At 38.5% G+C, this 18,579-nt stretch overlaps 1 protein-coding gene across 1 annotated transcript; it reads right to left on the reverse strand.

Annotated features, from left to right (window-relative positions):
- Window positions 1–272: 272 nt before the first annotated feature.
- Window positions 273–15,649, reverse strand: npm1b (nucleophosmin 1b). Its single transcript, XM_005726548.1, has 11 exons — window positions 15,552–15,649; window positions 15,160–15,242; window positions 13,257–13,376; window positions 12,939–13,032; window positions 12,554–12,645; window positions 12,213–12,286; window positions 11,956–12,019; window positions 6,653–6,751; window positions 2,857–2,946; window positions 2,690–2,764; window positions 273–1,232 (listed from the first exon to the last, which is right to left on the reverse strand). The coding sequence occupies exons 1-11, from the start codon at window positions 15,646–15,648 to the stop codon at window positions 1,179–1,181; spliced, it is 942 nt and encodes a 313-aa protein (XP_005726605.1). The 5' UTR covers window position 15,649; the 3' UTR covers window positions 273–1,178.
- Window positions 15,650–18,579: the final 2,930 nt, after the last annotated feature.

Consider the following 18,579-nt stretch of genomic DNA (forward strand, 5'->3'; position numbering starts at 1 on the left):
TAACTGATTAAATTTTCTAGCTGTCAAACCGTCCTCTTTTATTAGCTGTCTTCACCATTTACATATGCGCTGCTCAAATTCACACAAAACGGGTTTATCTCAGTTTACAGTAGAGATACATTCCCCAGTCAAAAGTTTAAGACCACTTGAAAAATGGCAACAAAAAAAAAATCTGATTTTACATGGTTGAATCCTAACAAGGTTGCAAGTTAGGGATGGGTATCGAAAACCGGTTCTCAACAAGAACCAGTTTTCGATACCCATCCCTAACTTGGAACCTTGTCAAGATCCAACCAGGCAAAGTATGATTTTTGGCCATTTTTCAGGTGGTCTTAAACATTTGATCAGGACTGTATTTAAAGGCACATTCTGCATAACCTCCTCTTGCAATAATGACTGAATATGATAAACAGATGCTAATCAACCAATTTCATATATTTCCACCCAGATGCTGTTTCAATGTGACCTGCATCTTCTTCAGTATTTGAAGAAAGTGGGACGTTCAATGAGGATATCACCACCTACAGGCAAGGAAAGGAATAGCTTCTGTATTGTGACACTTACACCACCTGCAGGCAGCGTTTCAACAGTTTCAAAATTTTGTTTACTTTTTGTCAAGCACATTTGTGTTAGTGAGTCCTTCTGCTGGTATAAAAATAATACTGTTTTGCCAACAGGGCGTACGAAAGAACTAGCAACTACTAACTAGGTTAGGTTCTAAGTTTGGCCTGGTTTTGGTTTTGAATACTTCAAGTACAAGATTTATTGTTAACTAATAATGATCATATTCAGTGATACACAGGAGCTACATAAATCTGCAGGTAGTATCAATTTTAGAAACTTTTCCTTTCCTGTAGTAGCAACACAGACCCCGCCCATTATGATGCATGCAGCTTCCCCTTGCAGCAAATCTACAGTCTGCTAAACATGAATCGAGTCTGTGAAAGAACCAACTCAATAGTTGGTCCTTTCAGTCTAGGAAAAAACGAAGAAGAAAAACATTGACACCTAAATCTATGCATTGATGGCTCTACCATATTTCAGCACTCAGTCCATTTTCATCTGATCATAGTCCTTCACAGGGCTGAAAGAAGGAGACCGATTAGGAACTCTAGCCGACTGTGCCTTTAAATGCCTTATAGGATGCAAATGTACAAATGCTTTAATGTATGTGTATGTTACTTCTTCTCAGTCTTCAGTGTTTGCACAAAACTCCAAAGATCCTTGACCACCTGTGGAAGGAGAGAGAAAAGAGGGATAACACCAAAATAAGAAACAAGGAAAGAAAGAGAAAAATTACAAATTATCTAAATGAAGTGCTATACAGCATGAGACACATGACTCACTTTTACTACAACATGCTTTTGTGCGTCTCGGCTGTGGGAACACTGAATTTGGATGGGGCTGTTGGGGGAACGACGAGGGGCTGGGTGGGGGCAGCATTACATACCAGAGTATATGACTAGGTGCTCCAGGTCTGACAGATCTCAGCCTTGGCTGATGAAACCAAAGCACTTCCACAGATGTTTCTACACAGTGGGATCAACAAGCTCTCCCTGACCCAACTCCACCCCCACTCTTTCCCTTGTCCACCCAACCCATGTGCCGCTCTAAAGAGCTTTCACCTGCTCTCATAACTGTACAGTTATTATTTAAACACTGCAAAGCAATCACATATGAATGTTCAAATAGCTCGGTTCAAGTGATCGCCATCTAACAGATGCCTTAATACAGAAAACACAACTTCACTATCTGACACACTGCCCAGAATCATTAAGTCTACAGTGATCATCTAAGGGTTTATGGGTGATTAATTCATGCTTTGCAAAATAATGTGCAGGGGATGTTGTTTTTCTTCTGAAACGACAGAAGCCGCATTAGAAAAGATTTAAGGCTTGCATTTGGTCAAAGGCCTTGAAAGCGAAAAAGGCTGGTACCACGCACATACCACCAGTCGCTTCATTAGGGCTACAAAAGACACACTTCCATTAAATCACCGTGAAAGAGTTTGCCTTGGCAGGTGTACTCCCAAATCCATCTCGCAAGAGCCCACCGAAACAGTGTGAATATAATTCAAAGAGTACACACTGTGCTGGAGAAACATTTGAGGCAAACTGAACAGAATAAGGTATGAGGAGAGTGAGAGGAAGAATAACGTATGCCCGGTTATACATCATGGCAATGAGCTCTTACAGATAAAATGAGTTTGGGCATAAATGCGACTGCTAACACTCTACATCTGAAGGAGTATTCCTAGAAACCTGGCGGAAAACAGCCACTCTCGGGTGAGCGTTTACGAGACTGATTACACAGACTGCAGAACAGCAGAAAATTGATGAGAACTGCACATGGGATAAAAATGTACAAACTTAAAGGGAGCACATATACACATCCCTTATTATGCTCATCTCAGGCATATTTCTGGTGTGAGCACAGGCCTCTCTCACCTGCTATTCAAAGCTTTTATTTACAAGGGACAGCCAATCGGACAAACGCTGGCTTAAATGGAAGAAGCTAAAGGGGCTGCTCCAACATATTGGATAAAGATTATTTTGAACTGTGAGGAATGAAAAACTATTCTAGAAGGGCCCAAAAAGATATACATGAAGTTGGAAATAAGCACAACAGGTCCGCTTTAATAATTTACATAAGCAAAAAGCTCTCACAACACTGTACACAGATTACTTACTTGTTTGTCTGAGATTTTAAAAGCACTTCTCAAGTAATTCTCAAACTTCGGCTCTGTCTTTGGAAGTGGCTTTCCCTGAAGAAAAGGACAATTAAATCATCATAATCTTAACTGTCATTAAATTATGAAGGATCATTTAAAAACAAATAAAAAAACAGCAGCCTTACCTCCTTGGCTGCAGTTGACAACTTGCTCTTAATCTCAGGCAGAGATTTAGATGGGCCGGGCTGTTGTTTGTCTTTTCCCAGGGCAGGTGTCTGGAAAAGTACATCAACTAGATAAGACGCTAGAAATTTACAGAGCTATAGATAAAATGATGGCTTCAGATTATGCCACAGCATTTCATCGTTAACACAAGCTCAGTTCTTGCCATCAGTATTATTTTGCTAAAATGAACCAAACACACAGTTGCTAAATTTAGCATGCTGCTGATTAATTAATCTGTTGACCAACAGGCCAGTCTGGGCAAAAGCCCTGTTGTGACCCACTTAGCCTTGGTCTGTGTTTAAAGCCTTGGCGTGGGCAACCAGCTGGAAGGGGATAAAAGAATTGGAGAGGACAACAAATTCTAGCCTAATTACACCATCATCCTTTTTTTAACAAATACATCAGGTACAAATTATGTTTTTATTGTCTGCAAGCAGGAGAGGGCAAGACCTGACTCTCCAGTGAGCAATTCAGGTTGTTTGTCAAGTGTTTTCCATTGAAGAAAAGTTTCTCAAACACTGAATTCGAAAGAAAAAAAGTGCAACTTTAGCTTTTATGGCTGCTGTCAGTAAAAGATTTCTACTGAATATCAAATTATTGATTTGCACAAATAAAGCAACAGATTTTCTTTTCAACAGACAGTACTGTCTGGGCAAAAAGCAGCCACTCATTTCTGTATATTTTCATTGGAAAATGGAAAACAGGTGCAGTGATTTATTGAAACATGTAAACATAAATGGAAATACAGTATATCAGGTAAAAACAGAGTTTGCTTTCTGCCGATCAAAATATAAAGAAATTATGTGTAGCTCAAGAATTTTGCACAGTACTGTATTTACTACCAATGGTCAGGATTAAAAAAAACAATACTATCACCAGATTTGCAACAGTAAATGTTTCAAAACACAAAGACTTTGCTGTGTTTCTGAGGAAGAGAAGTGCGAGCACTGAACTAGTAGGCCAATAGGTGTGTCCAGACCTGGGCAGCCAACGACTCAGGTCCTCAATTAGCAAGTGTCTGAATGTGACACAACAAAAACACACATACGCCATACTCTGTTACTGCATGTTATGCAAGCCATGGAGCTTGCCCCTACATGCAAAGCGGAGTGTGGAATTCAGCGAAATTGCAGGGTTTCATTGATAGCCAGAGACACATCGGAAAGATGACAGTGTATAGATGTACAGAGAAACTCTATACCCACTCTATAGTCAATCAACTGTATGTCTGTGTGCCTGCATTACGACACTATACTATTTCATGGTGACATCTAGCAGCTCACTAGTTAACAAGGACATAGAAATCACTATGTTTGCAGTGTCATTCCTACTGGAACTAGTGGTCATTATATGTATCTTTAATTTTAGATACTGAGTCAAAATGTGCTGATTGCAAAAAAAAGAACAATAACTGCATAACATAATATATGTAATGTCTTGCCATGCATAACCTAAGTTTAACAGGCCTTCCAGGAGAAGCTCTCATCTTCCAAATACCAGACCCAAAATGTTGTAATTAGTCGTACACGTGTAGCCACAATGCCCTGTCCCTGCCTCTGAGAGATCAGGTTCTCTTTTAATAGCAGAGATTAAAAGGTATAAAATGAACAAAACCTTGGCACACACATACCACACTAAGAAAATGGCCTTTTTTCTGGCTCCTAGCCAGACAAATGCACTACACGTTTATTATTTACAGGCAGCTCTCCACTTCCAAGGGACAGCTGTGGACCTGAAACAGCTGATAAACACACAAAGCCAACAAGCTTTTTCATCTGGCCCAGACACTGATTACAGATGCCATGAGACATGGAACTTAATCACAAGCACGCTATCATTTGATGTAATCTCTCATCGTCAATCCAGTGCAAATACATGGTTGTGACATTTTTGCTCATCAGGGCTGTTCAGGGATAGTAATTGTCATTTTGCTGGAATGAAAACCTTGGAGGCACAAGTAGGGGGAAAATGTCAGGTCACACGGAAAAAAAGTGACTCTCATCCTATAAAGCCTCTGTATGTACAGGTACTTTAATGAGTTGATCTTTTGGTCTATCTTTAAGTCCAAATGGTAAAATGACAGATTGACAAAAGATATTAAAGCACTTACAAGATATGCACCTGCTGTAACACATGCCAATCAGTCACTAAAACAATGACTCAAACCCTTGTGGGATAAGGCTGAGTGAAGTAGTTAACAACTTTACGACTCTGACGTGTGCTCGAAGGCATCGGCTTCGCCAAACCCATCAATCAACCGACACCAGCTGCAAGATAAAGTTACTTCAGATCAGCGCAACTCGAGTTAGCTGGTTCTCACGTCCAGCCTGTTATACAAGAAGGTGCAGCTACACGCTGGGCTGTGAGAGGTGAGAACCGTGGTACTGGCAACAGATCTGACAAGCCAATCTAATGACCAGTCACCTGCATTTAGGAATGAAAAAAACAGACACCCACACCCGCTTCCTCGCTCCTCAGGGGCATCTGGAAGCGCAAGCTGCACCAGACATCAAACACTGGTAATGAGAGCAATTGGGAGAAGGTGTGTCCAGGAAGTGAGGGGTGTGAAGAGGTGGTGGAGAGAGAACAGTTGTGAAGAAGCTGAGAGGGGATGGAAGCATTCAAAGCACCACAGGCAAGAAAGTTAAACCAGCAGGTTGGTTTGGGGCGATTTAGTTGCCCATTGGCTAATCCCCAAGAGCATTTCAAGAGTCGCTGTGTTATGTCTGGACAACAACTACTGCATTATAAACTGCGCTCACCCATACAGCATGCCCTTCAGGGCACTACACCTTCAGGGCTTCGGTAATCCTGTGGCTTAGTGTTTAACATGACAAAAAAAAAATCACAAAGCTTTCCATCAAGATGTCAGACGAGAAACGATAATCTTCTCACGCGCCCTGTCTGCGTAAGTGAGCGCAAGTCATGTTTCTATCATACAAACAGACAACATTCACATGCCAACACGTAACACCTTATCTGAGCCGAGTTTCTGTCCAAGCATTTTCTTTCACAGTAACATGCTTTAAGAAGTATGTAAACCTGCAGAGAAGCTTGACAATTTGTTTTTCTTAAAGTGTGCGCGAGCTACAGAGGGGTGAGGGGCATCAAAGGTGGCTGCAACTTAAGATGGCGAGGTCAAGCTAAAAGGTCGCAGGTTTAAACCTTGCCCCAGGAAACCCGTTTAGAGGTCAGGTGTGTTTGCTTAAAGACAGGCAGAGTTCAAGCTTTAGGTTTTCAGAAGTGGCTGTCCAAGACATTCCATCGAAGAAATTAACTATCAGGTTGAACTAATTGCACCGTGCATTTATCACATTCCTTGGCTTTGGAATGGGAAGGCTCTCCAAGTTTTTTGTGTGTCTTTTCCCCTCCATTTGGTGAGCCTGCATTTTTTCAATTGATAATGGCAGTAAATGCAAACAACCAATTTAGCAAAGTTCCCTCACCTTCTGTAAAACATTATGTAATTGTGTACTTTTTTATCCACTGTTCTGTAAAACTTTTCATCATCTATTGTTTGTATACTTGTTTCTATGCCTAACATGACACATTTCTTTAGAAATACAACTACTGGCTTTGACTTTACCCTGCTGTAACTAGTTACATAATAAAAGAATTCCTTTAAAAATTGCAATGTTACACATTTTCTTAAACACTTTTGATCTCGAGTACAACGGTTAACAACTGGGTATTTTAAATACCCACAAGCCAACCGCAGGTAAACAAAGATTTACTTCGGAAATCTTTTGGGCATACCTTAATCTGTGGTTTGACAGCTGATCCTGAGGCTTTTCCTGCAGGGCCATTTTGTTTTACTGGAGTCTTGTTGGGCTTCTTAGGTGCGGACTCCGGGATCTGAGGAAATGAACAACATTCCCAGTAAGATATCTCAGAGCTCCATAGAAATGTGTGTACTTTAAACAGCTCAATTCACCACACCGGGTTCCTGAAATTCATAAAGATGTTAATGCTTTCTTAATGCATGCACTACAGCCCTGAGCTTTCCTTCATACTATCTGACAGAGATATTGTTTGGAACATGTAAAACTTTTTAACCTATCAGCTCCTTTGTACAAAGACTATGTCCACGCGGAAATAGCGCTGGTAATTGTCTAGTAAATTCAGAGCGACTGAGGGGGCATCATGCATCTTACACATTCTACCCAGGGCACACCCTGTCTCTGAATCTGTCTCTTTCTGCTGTGTGCTGTAAATGAGAAAATTCAAGTTTGGATCATTTTTAGAATTTATGTGTGAGAACAGCTAGTGGCAGTTAATCACGCTAAACAAAACCAAAAGTGACAGACTGAAGTTACTTAACTGCTGTTGTTCATTGCTGACAACTCAATGAAGCCTGCCCTCGTGTTCTGACCAACTCAACTAACTAAATATTCAATGCAACACATGTGGCTCAATTTAGACTGCTGGCCATTTACAATTTCCTAACCCTCTAAAAATCTGTATCCCACTGATGTTCTTGCTAAACGCAATGCCCCCCTTTTATAGCCGATAAATAATAAATGGCAAGTGACAAAACATTATCCTCATTTGCAGTAACTCCATTTCTTGTTTTGCCATGACTTGTCACAATATTTTCTCCCACTCCTATAAGGTGTTACTGCTTCATGTGTGCATAAAAAAGCACAAGAAAAAGGCCAAGAAAAGTAAAACCTAAACCAAAAAAAAGAAAAGAAATAGCATCAGTTATAAGGTTATGCAGCTAATTAGATATGACAGCAAAACAATTGCCTTCCTTTGTATGTTAAAAGCATACCTTTAATAGTGCTAATCACTAATTAAGGACTACACTTAATTAGTGATTTCTCATTGATCAGGTACTTAGTACCCAGACAACCTGTAATTGTTGCACTGGATTCCTTCCCGTCAGGTTTTGATTGCTCTCAGTCACATATGTAATTACCTTGGAAAAGCTGGCAAGTACCTGAATATCCTAAGCAGCAAATCCTTTCTTGCAATCACTGGTATTCACCTTGGAATGGACTAGAAGTGTAATTGCCTGTGTTGACACAAATGCTACAATGCAATCACACATGTAATATCCTACAGCAACGCCTGCAATATAAGATGCTGGAAGTAACAGTGAGGTTTCAAAGCCTTAATTCCTGAAGGACAAAATTCAATCAAGAGAAACTAAACATCATCATGGATGCATCTGAGTCTACCAAACAGAATCTGTACATCAACATTTGTATCTCATTTTTCTGTATTATATGGTTATATTACACCAACCATCTGAATTTCCTGACCTCTGAAATACCCCCAAAAATGTTGGGGGTATTTCAGACAAATTGTGGAGAAATTTGAATGAGATTAGGATGAGCACAACGATTATACCAAGGGTTAGGGTTATGTAGGTACCCAGTCAAAAAGAGCTTTACGACCAATGCAAACCTGCAACTCTTGTAATTTTTAAAGTTTAATCAAAAATATCTACCACATCTACCCAAACACAGAGATTCTGTAATATGTCAGCAGGTGGATGACCTCGGAAACTCTTGTTTTTCCATTGTTTTTTTGTTTTCTTCACACCTTTCTACCATCTCTTTCCAACTCAGGAGTTATGAAGGTATTCTGGGTGCGACTTTAGAGCGCTCATGTTGCTACAAAGCACTAAGACCCATTCACAGAAAGAGGAAACCAAAGACCAACTCTTGAAGGATGATGAGATGAGTGACACGCGTGTCAGCTTGTAGTAAAGAACATTTTCCAGTCTTTCAACAGGCTCAACAGTTATTACAGTCCATTAATAATGATATTAAGTGTTTAGAGAGAGCACGAAATCTTCCAATCAATAGGCAATTTGCTGTCCAGTAAATTTGAGTAAAGAACATTTATAAACCCTGTACAAATCTGTTGCAAGAAACACAAAAGTAGTGTGTAATTATTTAAAACACGTGAGATTCCGTGACGATACTAATCTACACAAGAACAGCTTAATATCCTGATTACCTGTTCATCAAAAATACATGATCAAATAATAACAAGAAATGTAGATTCATATGAAAAAGGATTTGATTCAATTTTGATACTGAATATGTCTGAGATGTTTTGGGTCCTATTCAGTACAGTATGGAGGTTTGACAAGAAAAAGAAAGCAAAATATAGCTTGAAACACAGCTGAATTAGCAGTAAAAAAAAAGGGATAATAATTGTTCCCAGCCCTACTTCCCCAAAGCTTTGTGCTTTCATTATTAAAGAATGAGACAGGGTAGCTATTGAGCTAAAGAGATGAAGGGTGAAAAAAAGGATTAAGGTCATGGAAGGAATGGGGTGTGGGGTGCAGGAGGAATTGGAAGAGAAGACAACAGAATAAATCAACAGGTGACAGAAATGCTCAGCTGTCATCTGACCCTGAGGGAAGGATCGGCGCTCACGTCGCAGGTATGCGCATCTGCCCTGCTTTGATCTTTTGCCTGGCAGAGTTTGCACTTGGATAGCGTGCTTTTAAAAAAATAGAAGAACGAAATCACAAACAGACACCGACGTAAAAATGAGGCAGATACACACACACGCACCCACACACTTGCAAGCGATTGTGGTAACATGCAAAACAAGTGTTCAAAGGCAAAACCCAGGTGCAAAGCTGAAATGGCATGAGAAACGATAAAAAGGAGCAATCATATTAACAGTGGGATGACAGAGGGACAAAGATATGCAGTGTTTCAGAAAAATGGTTGAAGATGTTTCCCATAACTGAAGTGCATGTGCGTGTGAGCACGCATGGGTGAGAAACAGTATGTAGAGTGCAGTTCTCTGCTTATGCGCTACCAGAATGAAGTGCATATGTTTGCAGACTTTGTGCATTTACGCTAGAGGTTATATGTACTTATATGTTCAAATGTGCATGTCTACTAAAGTGTATCTATCCCTTTATATGTGTGTGTGTGTGTGTGTGTGTGTGTGTGTGTGTGTGTGTGTGTGTGTGTGTGTGTGTGTGTCTGCTTACGCACAGCATAACATACTGTTGTCTTGCTGGTGAGACGGTGAGAATTCAAGCAGATTACAGAGGAGAAATCCGATCATTACACCACACAGACCCTGTGTTTTACTCTAGGAAAACAGGTGGGTACTTGAGCGAACAGGATGAAAAAGTTCCATGTTTTGTCTCATACAAAGAGGTGGACGGTCAGCGAGTGCACGAATGGGGAGGGCCTGCTAAAATGAAATGCTACTGTAGCATACAGTGAGTGGAAGTTTAAATGATGTGGTTAAAAAAAAGGGTTAGAGAAATTCTTTCTAGACACACACGCACACACAAACAAACACTAAGGGGACGCTAATGGCTGCCCTGACATCTAGTGGACAACAAAGGCTCTGAAACACAAATACATTCCACTGTAAAAATCAGAGTTACTGAACCGCAAGAAACTTTGTTTGAACTAAAATGACAGAACAAATGAGTCAATAAACAAAAGATCAATAAATGTTTATGCAATAATACTAAAAGTGAAACTAAGATGTGGAAATATCCACAGCTCTCAAAGACAGGCTGGAAAAATGTGTCCTTGCATCTAATGAATTTTGTCAAATACAAATTATCCGAGCCTATCAGATAGTAGCTTCTCAAATGGGGGTAACAGCACCCTGAGAATTGCTCTAGCTCTACTAATCTATCAAGTGCCTTAAAAAGCTCATAGAAAAGAAAGCAAGAAAGCAATAAACAACTCAATTCACTGTGAGTGGAAATAAACAAAATCTACTTGCCCTTCTCTGTAATTATGACCGCAACAAAGCAATGAAAACGCTGTGTATGGAAAAGTAGTTTGATCATGGCAGTTTCCTCTCAGGTACTGAGAACTACAAAGATCCGCAATGATCTGCTTGTGTTTTTTACCAAGCTTAAAGGGCAACGGTCATCACAGTACATTACATGATAAATGTTTGGTTCAATATGATTTAAATAGCAAAATTCGAGACACTGATGGTGATGGCATCTCTTTGTTAGCTTTTTATTGTTGTTTTCTTTAACTAAAAAGTTGTAAATAAAAAGTTTTTTTCTGGACAGAAGCTCTAAAAAGTTAAACAATTTTTATTAATATTCAGAGATATTCCAATTTAACTGCTGATTATGTTCTTAGGGTTAAAAAAAACAACAAAATTCTGATGAGCACTGGTTCATATTAATTTTGTAGCAACGTTTCCCAAACATACTTCCAGAAATGCTTATGAAATGTAAACAGTCCTCTTTATTTATTTACAATGACACTAACTTTAATACTTAAATGAGCAAGGACAGAATCGTATGTTTCTCTCCTTCAAGCTGTATGACCGGGGTTAAACAGAAATGATACTTTCTGCATGTACAAGTCCACTTGGGTCCTGGTGACGCTCGAAGCGGCAGACTTCAAAGAAGCATCACAGGAATCAGTACTTGGCCACTGAGTCTCCAGCTGTCTGTGTCCACAACCTAAGTATAATCCAGGCTTTATCTGGTGCCACGTTCCAATAACACTCTTTCAGTGGGCCAGTTGGTGTGCAGCATTTTTATAAACAAATGAAGGTTTATAAACGTCAAGTCAGACGAGTTTAATGAAGCAAATAGGTGATTTCTGCTTTTCTAAAGCTGTTTAACGCACAAACTTTAAAAAATATGGTGAGAATCAGGTCAGATTATCCTTTCTCACATATAGCACAAAGCAAGACACTGCCCACTTTTGACACACTCACTACTGGAAATATTCTGTTTAATTTAGCAAAGGGTGCTGCCTAAATCAAAGATGCAGAAAGCAGGCACATGATATGTCTGTGTAGGTTCTCAGTCATCCAGGTCAAGTTAGTCCAAGCAGCTTGGAAAGAAAGCAAGCTTCTTCACTTTTCAAGAAGCTCCTCGGATGTCTTCAAGAAACTTCCAGTCACTTTCTTTCCAAGATTACAAATCCAAACTGCATTTATCACAAACTCCATGATACACAAATGTTTTTATTTGACCATATTTCCTCCATATTTGATTGTACCTCAAACCTACTCTCATATTTTTTAACATGGAGAACCTAAAGGTTGATTGTTATTTGTAATAAAACAAAACAGATGAAACTTACCTTTGTAAGCACTTTTCCCACATTCTTCTGTGGCTTCACATCATTTTCATCACTGTCATCATCGCTACAAGAAGCAAGTAAGCTGGTTAAAAGCTACACTGCTTGATGTTTGTGCCCAAAATTTAAAAAATAAAACACACACAAAATAATAGATTTTATACTATGAGTTTACAAAGATGTTATCTTTTAGAATGCAAAATTATTTAGAAAACTAAGCCAATTAAATAAACAAATAAATGAATAAAATAAAAACATACTCATCATCATCTTCATCACTGTCTTCTTCATCATCATCATCGTCACCATCATCAGAATCCATCTTCAGCTTTTTCTACAAGAAATATGAATCGTCTTTTTGTCAAAAACAACATTTGAGGCTTATTTGGGGTGTCAGAATAAGTAACAGTGCACTTTAATGCTGACGTCCCGCGATAGCATCTTATCACCGATTACTAAACGTGACAACCATTAAGCAGAAGGCTATGCAGTAAGCCACCACCTCGGCAGGAGAACAATTTCTGTAAACAATGATTAGTTTTGCTATAAGTGCAAACATAAAACATTTAAAGCAATGTAATACGACAATGTCAATAACTACCATTGGGGGTTTCTTCCCTGCCAGCAGATTTGCAGGCCGCTTTACCGGCGACGAATTGTTCTCCTCCTCTTCGTCATCAGACTCCTTCACACCTGACAGAGCGAACACACTGGTCAACATATTGTCAAACAATCATACAACTTTTCTTTATGTTATTTTACCCCCAAAACATTGTTTTAGAAGAAAAACTTACTCAAAAAATTAAGTGTAAAGTCATATGTGGACTTTTTTCGGGCTGAAAAATTTGACCCTGTATAGTTTTACCGAGCATGAAGGTCAGACTTACAACTTGCTATTTTTCCACTGACAAGGTCTTCAGTAGGTATGCCTACTTTATTTTAACAATGAGGCAAATAGTTACCTGAGTCTTAACCTTAATACTCACTAATAAAATGTTGCCCGCTTATGTAAACTGGTCCAGAACCAGACTGGAGACGGAAGGTAACTGGAGGTGTAATCTCAAATCCACCTAAACTCATCTGGAGAAAAACATAGCAGGAAGGAAGATGACATTATAAGTATTTTGTCAACGATTTATGAATTATTTATATTTATCAGAACAGTGTAATGTTTGTATTTATGGTTCTGAGAAAATGCCTTTTCTTTTTAGTTCTCTTTTTTATTAGGCATGAAGACCGTAAAAACAAGTTAATTTAAACCAGAAGCCTCTTAAATACTTCTGTCAGTGTTGGTGCTGACTCACAGAGGGCAGGACGGAAGGTTTAAGGACAGCTAGCGGCACTTTTGTCGTCTTCCCGTCGTAAGTGAGGCCTTCAACTTCCACCATGTGGAACTTATCTTCAGCCTCAGCTCCCAGACACACCTGGAACAAAATAACAGTGTGCTATATAACACTACTTCCATGTACTGGCAAAATGTCTCTCTTTTTTTTTTGGTGCAAACATAAACTGTTCTTGTTAATGTTACTGTTAATCTGATTAAACTCCTGTTTTATCATCTATAAATAGCCTACTGCATCAGTAAGGTTAGTAGACTAACGCTGTGAATGCTCCATGACAATAAATTAATAAATAAATATAAATTAATACCAAAAATCCACTATGTTAACATTTCAGAAATCGTGTTCTCAGGAGAATATAAAATAGAGCCGAAACTCCAATCCGCTGCTCACTAGCTCACAAACTACTGGTAAGGAACTTCTAATAAACAATTGCTAGGGTGCAAGGAGTGGGGTTTTTTTTCAATGTGGGATTTTTTGATCCTTCAACCAGCAGCCTTCCCTCATGCATCTGATTAGGCTAAACACCCAGTTTAAGTCTGTTTAGTCCATATTTGCCATACATGCAATTTATTTTCTTTCAAAGCTCTTCTTTGGATGTCAGCTGCCTTTTATTCAGTTCTGTCAAGATGATCCCACACTGCTTCAATAAGGTTCAGGTCTGGGCTCTGGGGAGGTCAAACCACGACTGACTGGAATCTTTCATTGTGTTTTTTTTAATTGAGATATGCTTTTATTGCACTAGGTGTATTCTGGATTTTTGTCAGGATGAAAAATGAAGCCATTAACAAATCTGACAGGTTTTTTTCTACATTCTGTTTTTCAGAAATAGCGACACTCACCCTTTCGCCTGACCTCATCCGTACATAAGGCAATTTGAACCAAAAATGTTAAATCTGGATTCATTTCTCCATGAGACCTGTTACTAGTCACTTTCTGTCCAGTTCTTGTGTATTTTGGCATACCTCAGACTTTTCTCCCCATCTCCTTTCCTTTAAAATGGCTTTTCGACAGCCACCCTTCCACTTACACAATTTCTGATAAGATTTTAGTAACTAGTACATGGAAGAAAGATCTGATGTCTCAGGTCCTGTTTCAAGTCTTTGCTGGATTTATTTCCTGTTTCTTAAGGATATGACTGTAAATAGTTTTTTCATACTGCCACTTCTTTTTTTTTGGTCCTCCACATGTCCTGTTTCCTCAATTGTTTTTAAGGAAACAGTATACACCATGTCAACATAAGCCAAGACTTTGGCCGATAGCCCTTCGGGAATCACTTTGTCAATGCAAAAACCAAAAAAACCAAAAAATCCTACTACATGGCTGTCAAATTCTCTTATGTTTGCCATTTTTCGTAACAGATTATTTGTTTTTGCTACAGACTGCAAATAGTCGATTTTCAGAAAAGAACAGCAAATGAGTGAGAAAGCACCAAATTTCCAAAGAAAAGCTTTGAAAGACCTCCAGAAATCCTGAGGAAATATTGCTCAAGACCAATTTATAATAGGCTCTTAGGAAGCGAATTATAGAAAATTTGAGGGGTGGATGTCTTTTAGGGGTAGATATATTTTAAATTATATATACATACTATATGTAATATTATTCTCTCTGTTTATTGCTTACACCTTTATCTTCACGTGCCATAACAAAGGCATTTCCCAATTTCTGGATAATTAATATCTTATCGCGATAAAACAAACTATGTTATTACGAATTTACAAGACACATAACAATTTATCGCGAGAGTATAGCATTAAAGAATAACAGCGCTCAATATCGATCTCGGCTTCCGTAGTTAATAGCCGTATTAGTCAAAGAATTAATTTTTTCAAGACCAGGCAAACTCGATCTAAAGTCTGATTCTTACTGCTTTCAGTGACAGCTGCTGCTCCGTTTCATCGCCGTCTAGGTCAACTTTGAATTCCCGTTTGTCCGATTTCAAGGTGCAACCTGAGGGGGAAACAATACGTGTAACCAACCGTGGGTTGCGCTCGTCTTAAATAAACATACGCACATGCATATCATTTTATCAGATAAAGAGGTGTATATACATTTTGCTTCTTTACGTGGCTCCACGCCATGCTCTGCTAGCTAACAAAAGAGCTGAACTGGCGCGAGTGGGAGGGGGTAAGCAGGCTAGCCAGCTGTTTAGCTATCTTCCGATTAAAAATCTCCAGTGGCTATTTGTGCATGACAACATGACGTTAAAACTGATTGTGCAAACAAAAAAATCGGGTTTGTCAGAATTAGCGAGCTCACCAAATAAGTACATTTGTGGTCTGCTCATATCTGAGATATCGTCCTCCATCTTTGTAGTGGGTGGATACAGTTCCGCAAACTCGTATGACGGACACATCAAAGAGCCACTAGGACGGTGAAACGTCACTTAGGGACAAGTGATCTGGAGCCAATAGAAATTAGAGCGGAGAGAAAACTCAAGGTGAGCGGTCATCTGGATGAACACGAGATGGCGCCGTTGAATGAATATTTGGTAGTTTTATCTTTAATAAACCTTAATATATAAATTATACATACATAATACTAACTAAAGGAAGGAAGACATGACAGACTATTATCGTTTTTTTGAACATGATTGAGACAAGCATAGGTTATAATACTTGGCAAACAAATCCAAATTAAAAGCTATAGTAAAGCTTGAAGTCTATACGCATGTTGTTGTTTAATTTTTGTGTGTGTATCTAGATAGATAGATAGATAGATAGATAGATAGATAGATAGATAGATAGATAGCAGGGTTTATATTTAGATTGTGATCTTTTCCCTTATGTCCATTGTCTAATGTGCTGTTTGGACTAAATAAAAGAGGCCTTTGGTCAGTAATATTAAAAGTCCAGCCCAGGGGGCAGTTGCAGAATGGAAGAGTCCTCTGCGGTTGTTAAAAATATTCATAATACAGTGAAGAATCATTGCAGCCTTGCATATTACAGGAGAAATTAACCATTATGACGTTCCAGACTGAAACAGATCCATCTTCTTAAACTCATTGTTTTTGTGATGGTCACTTTAAATGTATAAAAACATTACCCTTTTTGGTTTGGTGATCAAGTGAATGACCGCATTGTTCTTTTTAATTACAAGGCAGGGGATAGAATAAATCAGATAACTGCCTTTGTCCTGCATGGTTATAACATTTTGTTAGCATTCTTTTATTGTAACCACCTTGTGACGACTGTTGTTGAGAACTGGTGCTATATGAAAATAAATCCAAACTGAAAGGAGCATTCAAATCGGATTCTTCCATAAAAAGAAAAGAAAAGCTGCAGTAAAGTATTTGTTGTGTTAAGGTCAGAAATGTTTCTTTGCATGATAAAGGTTATCACTTTCACTGACACGGAGTAACCTTTCCTTCTTAGAGGACAAGTGAAACCAGCCCATGCCAGCAAAAATCTGCCATTCACATGGCTATTTTACTTGCCTTTAACCATTTCCAGAGCACACAAACAAATGTGTAAAGTGTAATAGGAAAACGACAGCTGAGGTATTACTCAACCTGTATTACTCAACAAGAATAAGTCCTCTTCATGCATGCCTGGAAGCTTGAGAAAGCTTTAATGTGTCATGTACTGTTGGGACACGTCTGCAGATCCGTTCTCATGAATGATGTGACTTTGATGTGCATGGGCATTACTCAAAACTAGTTTTGCACTTTAGCACAAATAGTAATGCTGTAAGACTGTATGAATGTATGAAGTTGCTGGTGACTGGTCATTTTCTATCACCAATTAGCTTATACTGCTTAATAAAAAATTTAAGTACTTCTTTGAGATTACAGTTATGCTAGAATAATTTTACCATATGAGATAAAAAGAACATACAATGAAATGTTCCCATCTACATATTCCCACTACTGTATAAATCTTCCTTCCTCCTAACCTTAACAGGGAAATGCTCACATTTCCTTGTTCTCTTTTCCTTGTATGCATTCTTATGTGTAAATATGCAAAAGTGTAACTGTTTGCACACACTTAGGGTTCAATTGTATATGTGTGTACATCAAAGAGAGACATGAGAGCATATCAAGTCAACAGACAGAGTTTATTCATGTCGTGGCATCAAACAGCAGAAAGAGTTCCTCATTCGTCACTTTGACTTCTGACTTGATCCTTATGGAATTTCCTTGTTTTTTGTTTTTTTTTTAATTATCATATTAAACCAATATTTTCAACCGTCTTGCCTTCTACTTCTCTGCCATAAAATCATGTGCACTTTTTGTTAAATATTCTGTATGACTTTATATATCTTTGTAAATGTTAGGGTTTTACTTGCCACTTCAGGCCGAATCCCGTCCATGGATGTGTTTAGTACTGGAAAACATTAATATGTCCATTTAAACCAGTTAGCATCATTTGAACACGTATATATCTACCCTATTCAAAATAAAAGAAGATGAAGGGAATAATAAAGAATGGCATTTCTGAATACAAACTACAAAATCTAAGTAGTATTACCATTACATTCATCAGCAGAGGATTATGGTTCTGAGTCTGAACTGATACCGGTGTTCAAAATAACATTTCTCTAAGAAAATCTATTGTTTGTGGTTCAAACTTTTCATCAAACGTAAAAAATAAATTTGTTTAACCTTATTTGGGTGTTTTATCAAACAGAGCTAAACTTGCTGACAAGCCTAATTTGCCCACATGTAATAACCTGCTTATATGCACCTTTTTCAAGAATCTGTCACACTTGACAAAGCATTAGAGGTAAACTGCACAGATCACCTTTGGAGTGTTTTGCGGATTTAGTGCAAACAGCTACCAAGTATATTGTTAATCTTCAGTAGAGTTCTTCTTCATTGAGCATTTTCTGCTACACAAAAGGATCACAGTGCTACTTTAGAGCCAAGAACCATAGACGACCTTTTGTCAACAAAGCCTCGCGTGTCAACACATTAGCAGTTTGGCAGTGTCAGACTGTGTTTGCCTTCCTCTGAAATATTGCAGCTGCCACAGACGGAAAAGTTGTTATAACTGCTGAGTGATGACATTACATCTAGAAAAAAAGAATCTCAAAGATTTTATATCCTGTTTATTTATGCCGTAGATATGCCATGGGATGTTTGTGCATCTGAACATTGGTGTCATGGCATCAAGCCAGTCTGGAAATAAAACTTATCAAATGCCTGGTTTTGTAAAGAATGACAAATATGTCACTGGATTAAATGGAATTTAGTATATTTATTGTCCAGATGAGGCCGTAAAATTATGCTTTTTGTACCAAATGTGCAGGTCACAGGCATTTTACTTATACATATATATATATATAT

Source organism: Pundamilia nyererei, unplaced genomic scaffold, assembly GCF_000239375.1.
Source record: "Pundamilia nyererei isolate P.nyererei 1_Seehausen unplaced genomic scaffold, PunNye1.0 scaffold00020, whole genome shotgun sequence".
NCBI lineage: Eukaryota > Metazoa > Chordata > Actinopteri > Cichliformes > Cichlidae > Pundamilia > Pundamilia nyererei.